This window comes from Oncorhynchus keta, chromosome 29, assembly GCF_023373465.1.
Source record: "Oncorhynchus keta strain PuntledgeMale-10-30-2019 chromosome 29, Oket_V2, whole genome shotgun sequence".
Classification (NCBI taxonomy): domain Eukaryota; kingdom Metazoa; phylum Chordata; class Actinopteri; order Salmoniformes; family Salmonidae; genus Oncorhynchus; species Oncorhynchus keta.
The window spans coordinates 7,566,134-7,574,977 of record NC_068449.1 but is presented as its reverse complement, the minus strand read 5'-3'; the positions used below and the strand labels follow the sequence as shown (position 1 = coordinate 7,574,977).

The window sequence follows — 8,844 nt, the reverse complement described above, 5'->3', positions numbered from 1 at the left end:
GTGTGTGTGTGTGTGTGTGTGTGTGTGTGTGTGTGTGTGTGTGTGTGTGTGTGTGTGTGTGTGTGTGTGTGTGTGTGTGTGTGTGTGTGTGTGTGTGTGTGTGTCTGTCTGCATTTGTGAGTAGCCTCTTTCCACATCTTTCCAACACATCTATCCAACACATGAAACAATTCTAAAATCGTCTAAATGTTTTCTAATCACACAAAATGGAAATATGTTGATATCATATTCACAGGAGGCATGACAAACTGATGTATGTACGCAGAGCCAAAACCATATTTTCCGTTTGCATTTGTTCAACAGGGACAGCAGGTTAGATAAACTGGTACAGTCCTGATTGTACCCCAATGACAATTTTTTTGCATTTAGGAAACATTTTGATAATTTCAGGAAATGATCGTGTTGGGCTAATATGTTGGATCAATACTGAAAGAGGTTACAGAAGATGGAAATGTAAAAAGTCTCCCACTTTTTCTGAATCCCCCCTACTATAGTTCTGCTTTGTGCAAGATATCAGTACTCCAAGAACCAGAGCCCTGTCTAATCTAATTACAGGGTCCCTAATGTAAACTGGATCTCTTTCATACATTGGAAAAGACTATAAGACTGTTGCACTTTAGCTACTCCATGCTGTCTTACTTTAACTAGCTATGGTTGGTAATGCGGGACAACAAGAAAAAATGACTGAATTACAAAATGTACTAGTACATATTATGCACATTTACATCACAATTTTGCACAGTTCATCATTATTTATGACCGTTTTATAACCTTTATATCAAAACAGAAAAACAATCTATGTCACTGATTTTACGACGAGCTTCCTGTTAGAAACCCCTTCTATGACTTCACACCAATGAAGTGACGTGATTTGGATCATTGGGTTTCTCTGCAAGGGATTAGCAACAGTAGTTTTGATGTTCAATTGTCAGACCAAGAAATAAACAAGGTCAGGATGAAGCTGTCCCAGTTTATATGATGTCACTCCTTTTCTGAATTCACCCGACATGAAAGAGTTATCGCGTGATAGGCTCCCGGGTGGCGCAGCAGTCAAAGGCACTGCAGCTCATGCTAGAGGCGTCACTGCAGACCCTGGTTCGATTCTGGGCTGTATCACAACCGGCCGTGATTGGGAGTCCCATTGGGCGGCGCACAATTGGCCCAGTGTCGTCCGGGTTACGGTTTGGCCGGGGTCATTGTAAATAAAAATTTGTTCTTAACTGACTTGCCTAGTTAAATAAATGTTAAATATTTGTTTTTACAAAAATAAAGTAAGGGTTGGAGTTAGAAATCAAGGCTGCTATTACAATAACACAGCACTACTACTGCAAAAAGTCTGGTAGTGACTGTGCTATTCCTTCAGGATTGTTCAGGAAATAACCTTGAGTTTGTTTGAGTTTACTGTCACAATGACGCATGTAAAAGTTTCCCAGGTTGACCCTTCGCTAAGTCCCGCCCCCCTTGGTTACTGTTGCAACTTCTGAAGAAAAAAAAAATCATGCAAAACCCATTTCCTTATATACACACCACTGGCAAAATCCCCTCAAAATGACCTCAAACTGTGTTTTTTAATACACAATGAAATTGAACACAGACTACCCCTTTGCTAATCAGGAGGCCCTCTGGTATGTTGTGGTGGACTGTCATTACAATTGCTTCACGGGATCCTGGTAAAATGAAGGCTGTAGTGTGACTAGTCACGATGGCTCTGAATGTTCTATCAGCATGCAGCCATAGTTACTAACCATTTTTTGGAGCTGACTAGTGCTCTCAAATCGTATCCTTATGTCGACAGCAGATGGTAGTTGTATTCATAACATGGCTAACTTAGCTTGCTAACATTTTGAAGAAAAAAAACTAACATTTATATGAACTGGCTAACTAGCGTTAGCACCGTTGGGTGGTCAATAAGACTGAGATCCAGCTAACCAGCTGAGCTAGAAACCTATGATAACAAAAGTATAATTTAAGATTAGAAAAAAATACACCCTCAACAGGCTTTGCATCTGAGGAATTATAGTAACAAGTGCCCCTGGTGCAGTGTACAATTGTTTAGGCATTGAAAAAGGTGTTTTTGGATGAAAGCTCAAGTTTTTTTTCAATGCCTTCCATGCGTTTAATACGTGAACTTGTCCAAGGTGTCGGACGAATGAGGCCAGGTTTCAACTGCTCCTCCAATTTAGCTTCGGTACGGCAGTTTAACTGATGCCCGGCCCAGAATTCCCATATACGGCCACCCAGAGAAGTCAGATTCAGAAATTCCTAATAAGACACTTTAGTCATCACCTTCGTGCACAAAACATTGATTATTCAAATAATTGTTTCTGAAGCCGATTTGTTTTCCATTACTCACAACCAAAGCTATGAATATTTTATATTTATCCAATGTCTCCCATATTTTTGGATGATGTGATGGCGTTGTCGCTGCCCCCGGTGCACTCTGAGTGCTAGTGCGCATTTGACGTTGATCAACACAAACTGGAAGCAAACCCAGATATATCAGAGTATGTGAACGTGAGTAGGTTACCTTGAGAACAACTGGCGGACATCTTGGATGCAGTCTCCAGCTCTTATTAGAACACCTCAGTGTGTCAGACTTGACAACAGTTGTTATGCATTGGAACACAGCGATAGGTTGCACCATGTTCTGTGGCCGGGCTTAGTGAAGGGTTAATTGGTTATATCCTTTCAGCAGGTAAATATGTGGTTTTGTGGTCATATCAAGTAGTCCCCCCCATACTCAATGTGGTTGCAGTGGGCTTGGAAAACACAGTCAAACCTGGACTACATTGCACCCAAAACTTTTCAAGTCTAAAACTTAACATCCCTCAGGCAAAGTACTTTGATATCCTTCCTTTCATGTGTTGGCAGATTGTATAGTAGCAGGACTGAGGAGTCGGGTACACCTGTAAGGTGAAACCGTAATGTCAAGGGTAGGTATATAAAGGTTTGCTCCAAGTCTGTTACCTGCACTGGGGCCCAACAGAGCCATACTATCTATACCCTGCAGGTAATTAGAGGCCGAGATAAAGGTTTTTCAAGTGTAGAGGTGAGGTTTGCCATAGAATGACAGCTATATACTTTGGCTAAACTGGTGAAATACGCCAATGGAAGGCATTGAAAGTTGAATGTTTTTGTTTAGCCTTGATTAAAATGTAGAATATTGCAGTGCTTTCACATGGTGGATCTTTCTCCATTTCCTCATAGCGCCCTGAACCTTTTCATTGCATTCTAAAGGGATTCTATGGTGTGTGACACCCTATTCATCTGTGTAGTAGTCCACTGTTTTCACTACAGGCTAGGGTTTGCATGGAGGGGAAATGAGACGGCAAAAGACTGCGGGTCCATTCTTCACGCGCCCAATTCAGTATGCCAGAAAGCAGAAACATTCCACGTGATGATGGAATTACTCCCTCCCTAACCGCACGCACAGAGCCAGCATTGGATCTGTAGCGCTCGCAGTGGTGCTCACTCATGTACCGCACCGCAGTGAGACATTTTACCTTTTGCTATAGCCTTTTTCACAACGGAGAACATGTGCATTTTCCATGGAAACATGCGTTTTTGACACTTTTACTAACTTTTGTAAATCTTCAGTTGGACTCCTTTACCTTGAGAGAAATATGCCGGAGCGTATCAACATTTCGGAGTTTGTTGCTCTGACAAACGAGGACTTGGCTTCACCGGCTACCTCGAGTTTTCAGTCCAAAATGAGTGAATGTCGGAACACCGTTTCGGCAGTCGAAGAGGTAAGTCAGGCTAGTGCAGCGCAACCAGAGAGTGGGGAACGCGCAGTGCGTACTAATATTGTATACCAGTCTGCGTTAGGTAGCCTAACTTGTTATTGACAGTTGTGGGAGGTGAACCGATAGGTAAAACCCCTAAAACAAGTTGGCCAAGTTCATTTTGATGTAATTTATAAACGTAGGCTATTTATAAATATTTCCATGATATTTCACAAGTGTGTTATGTCGTCGTGGGACAGTGGATAGTGCAATGCAGAGGGTTGGGGCAGTTGATAGATAGGTGAGGTGTTTATTTAAATAAGATTTACAAATAAGCATGTCCAAATATGTAATTTTCCTGTATGAGGGTTAAGCTAAATGACTGTGACACTGAATACTTTCCAGGATAACCTTAGCTACAGTACAGTTATGACCTTTGTCTTGCAGTAACAGGCTATAGCCTAGTTTCACCTGAATACCATTCCTCCCATAACAGAGAAAGTGCCCATGGGTTCACTCAACATGAACTGCACTGACACACATGACTGATGATTGGTTCAAAGAAATTGACAGTAAGAAGGCTGTGGGAGCTGTACTGTTATATTTCAGTGCAGCCTTTGATATTATTGACCATAACCTGTTGTTGAGAACATATGTGTTATGGCTTTTCAACCTCTGCCATATCGTGGTTTCAGAGCTATATGTCTAATTTAACTCAGGGGGTATTTTTTAATGGAAGCTTCTCTTATGTCAATGTGTGGTGTGCCGCAAGGCAGTTCTCTAGGTCCTCTACTCTTTCTATTTTTACCAATGACCTGCCACTGGCATTAAACAAAGCCCGTGTGTCCATGTATGCTGATGATTCAACCATATACGTATCAGCAACCACAGCTAATGAAGTGACTGAAACCCTTAACAAGGAGTTGCAGTCAGTTGTGGAATGGGTGGCCAGTAAGGAACTGGTCCTGAACATTTCTAAAACTAAGAGCATTGTATTTGGTACAAATCATTCCCTAAGCTCTAGACCTCAGCTAAATCTGGTCATGAATGGTGTGCCTGTTGAACAAGTTGAGGAGGCAAAATGACTTGGTGTTACCTGATTGTAAACTGTAATGTTCAAAATGTATGGATTCGATGGTTGTAAAGATGGGGAGAGGTCTGTCCGTAATAAAGAGATGCTCTGCTTTTTTGACTCCACACTCCACAACGTAAGTCCTGGAGGCTCTAGTTTTATCTTATCTTGATTATTGTCCGGTCAGAGGTCATCATAGGTCAAGTGCTTCTAAGAAAGACCTAGTTAAGCTGCAGCTGACCCAGTACAGCACGGTTTGTTCTTAATTGTAACCAGAGGGCTGATATAAATACATTGCATGCAAGTCTCTCTTGACTAAGAGTTGAGGAGAGACTGACTGCGTCACTTATTTTTCTAAGAAACATTGTGTTGATAATTCCAAATTGTTTGCAACTTACGCACAGCTCTGACACACACACTTACACCGCCAGACATGCTACCAGGGGTCTTTTCACAGTCCCCAAATCCAGAACAAATTCAAGAAGGTGTACAATATTATATAGAGCCGTTATTGCATGGAACTCCCATCTCATATAGCGGAGGTGAACTGCAAACCTAGTTTCAAAAAGCAGATAAAGCAACACCTCACCCCTATTTGATCGAGATATTTTGTGTGTATGTATTGATAGGTAGGCTAAGTGTGCCATTTTTAAATTGATGTAGTTCTGTATTATGTCATGTTTCATGTTTTGTGTGGACCCCAGGAAGAATAGCTGCTGCTTTCGCAAACAGCGAATGGGGATCCTAATAAAAAACAACACCATACCCACTGAGACATTGACGACTGAGGAATAGTCTCTCATGGTCTCTGTCGTGAACTGTTTGAGAGAACAGATGTTCAGATGGGCAATAATCATCCGAGCCTTTTCGGCAACAGAATGGCCACAGCTTTGATCTCGATTGGCGGGTCTAGATGAATGCATTTTTACTGAACTTCGATGTCAACGTGAGATTAGGAGTAAGTAGATTCTCCTCAAGGTAGTTGTTAGAGAGACCTTAGCTCTTATAAGAGAAGGGAGTGATTTATGATGGTGAAGATCAGCTAGCAATGCATGGAACAGGTAAACATCAGTGTTGACTCGCTATTGGAGAAAGCTGTAGCGCAGAGCATCACGCAGCTCTTGATTTGCTGTTGTTGTTGTTATCGGGAACTTGTCAGCGAGAAGAGTCAATGGCCTCTAATTGGAGAGGCTGAACTGAAGGCTGGGAGGATTAAATAAAACGTCCGTTTTTGCTTTTAGCCATTCACATGAAATTACATGAAATGACTGTTCCTCATCAGTTACATAATCAGAGGCCTTCATTTGTTCTACCAACACACTTAAGTATTTCCTACCTTTTTTTACACAACAAAAAATGCTGAGGCTGGATAAAACTCCTGGCAATAGAAGCACAATGCAATCCTGGCTGGAACACATTTGACTAATGCTCTTCAGACTTGGCATGGCAGACCTGCCAGACTGAATGAACCTAAAAGCCCAACATTACCACAACTTTCTCGTAACCTTCTCCAAACGTTGACTCCCATGCCTTGATTTTGTCACAGCAAGGCAAGGAGAATTATGTTTTCCATAGACTGAATCCCAACCCCAAATCAACCTTACCACAGCCTTCCTCAAATATTGACTCAGCATAATCCCATGTCTGGTTTCCTCACAGCAGGGCTAAAAGAGCCAATCAGCCCCACTAGAAACCCATGGATGCACAGCACATCTCTGGCAGAGCTTCCTGAAGGGATTATGGCAGAGCCTCTTTAATTAGCTCAGTTCCTGAGGGCTGTGACTGGGGCTCTATGGGGTTCTGGGCTGGGATGACCTGGCTGAGTTTGTAGCAGGACCACCGGAAACAAACACAGCAGGCCAGCCAGACGGCACTCGTTTGGAGTGTGGACGGCTAGGAAGGATTAGTGTGTGTTGGGGTTGGGTTTGGTGGGCGAAACTCCAGCCTCAAGGCCTGTTGGGGATTATGTATGTGTTAATGTTTGTTTGAATCCATTTATCCTCAGACTGTGGTTTCAAGGCTTCTCAACATTGCAGATGAATCACAGAGAGAAGCTGGCTTCTGACTGTGACATCACACACACACACACTAAGCTTTATTCATGAATACATGTCTCTATGATCCAAGTAAACCTCAGTGGTCTGAAATGCCCCAGTGAAAGTCCAAAGAAAGAAGATATGGTAAAAAAACAACACATTACCCAACTATATATATAGCCTATACAAACTTCAGTTGTGTAATAATGATATGACACATTTTAAATGACCAATATGCAGTTTAAACTATAACAATGTCTCTTTTTCAATTTAAAAAATAAAAACTTAGGGAAGGGCCTGGAGAAATGTAACCACTCTCAAATTCATAGTCAGAGATATGGATACCAGGACTGACCATCCATGATATCAACATTATAGTTTTAACCATGTTTTGAGGTTTATATCGTTTACAAACATTGTAGTAAAACAATCTTATATTTTGGGTTCTGATGGTGTACATGAGGCATTAAGTCTATGGGTAGTCTATGGGTATATTATTAATTTATAAATCCAACAATGGATGTAACAACTACAGATTGCTCCTTTAAGATGATATGATACATCACTGGGTTCCTGGCCAGCTCTCCTAACTGAACCGTACCACTGGATGCTAGAGTCTGTTTGTGTATCTCTGTCAGTATGTTTAGGTGAAGGGCTGTTGGATGGGCACACACGCACACTGTGTAGGGCATTTCTCCTGATAACCATCACAAAAGAGAGGTAAGCAACAGAGATACCCTGGGGTTGGACGTGCCAGTCCAACAGAGATACCCTGACGTGCCAGTCTAACAGAGATACCCTGGGGTTGGACGTGCCAGTCCAACAGAGATACCCTGACATGCCAGTCCAACAGAGATACCCTGACATGCCAATCCAACAGAGATACCCTGACGTGCCAGTCCAACAGAGATACCCTGACGTGCCAGTCCAACAGAGATACCCTGACGTGCCAGTCCAACAGAGATACCCTGACGTGCCAGTCCAACAGAGATACCCTGACGTGCCAGTCCAACAGAGATACCCTGACGTGCCAGTCCAACAGAGATACCCTGGGGTTGGACCTGCCAGTCCAACAGAGATACCCTGGGGTTGGACATGCCAGTCCAACAGAGATACCCTGACGTGCCAGTCCAACAGAGATACCCTGGGGTTGGACGTGCCAGTCCAACAGAGATACCCTGACGTGCCAGTCTAACAGAGATACCCTGGGGTTGGACCTGCCAGTCCAACAGAGATACCCTGACCTGCCAGTCCAACAGAGATACCCTGGGGTTGGACGTGCCAGTCCAACAGAGATACCCTGACATGCCAGTCCAACAAAGATACCCTGACATGCCAATCCAACAGAGATACCCTGACATGCCAATCCAACAGAGATACCCTGACATGCCAATCCAACAGAGATACCCTGACATGCCAATCCAACAGAGATACCCTGACATGCCAATCCAACAGAGATACCCTGACATGCCAATCCAACAGAGATACCCTGACATGCCAATCCAACAGAGATACCCTGGGGTTGGACGTGCCAGTCCAACAGAGATACCCTGACATGCCAGTCCAACCATTTCTCTATATGACTAATCTAACTATTTATAGTTACGACAGTCTGGAAACATAGCTGGGATAGCTCCGCTGGGGAGAGGCCATTTTGGAATCTGATTCCCAGACCTGGGTTTAAATACTATTTGAAATCATTTAAAATACTTTAGCTGGGCTTGATTGAGATTGCCTGGTGCAATGGAACCAATACGAAAGTCCCAAAAGTGCCTGCCACTCTATGCAGTCTAAAGCCAATTAATATTAGGATTTGAACCCAAATATGCAGGGCAGCTATGGAGAGAATCCATTTTAATGCAACGTGATCAGGGCCATTTACAAATGGTGGCTGGGTATCAGAGTTATCAGAGGGCAGAGTGATCCCATTACTAGGTCGTGATGTTTTAGGGGGAGGCTGTGTGTTATGGCTATAGTGGTTGTGTTGGCTGGTTGTGGCCTCCTACTGCCG

General features: G+C 43.0%; 1 protein-coding gene across 3 annotated transcripts in view; it reads left to right on the top strand.

The window, feature by feature from the left end:
* Positions 1 to 3,355: 3,355 nt before the first annotated feature.
* The window catches only part of LOC118362131 (arf-GAP with SH3 domain, ANK repeat and PH domain-containing protein 3-like), a 66,889-nt gene continuing 61,400 nt past the window's right edge, over positions 3,356 to 8,844 (top strand). For 2 of the 3 annotated variants that reach the window (XM_052485846.1, XM_052485848.1), the window contains exon 1: positions 3,357 to 3,749. In XM_052485846.1, the coding sequence (XP_052341806.1) occupies positions 3,549 to 3,749 (201 nt within the window). In that variant the 5' untranslated portion in view covers positions 3,357 to 3,548. Of the gene's footprint in view, positions 3,750 to 8,844 lie in introns of all 3 variants that reach the window. The other variant, XM_052485850.1, reaches the window with a different exon arrangement.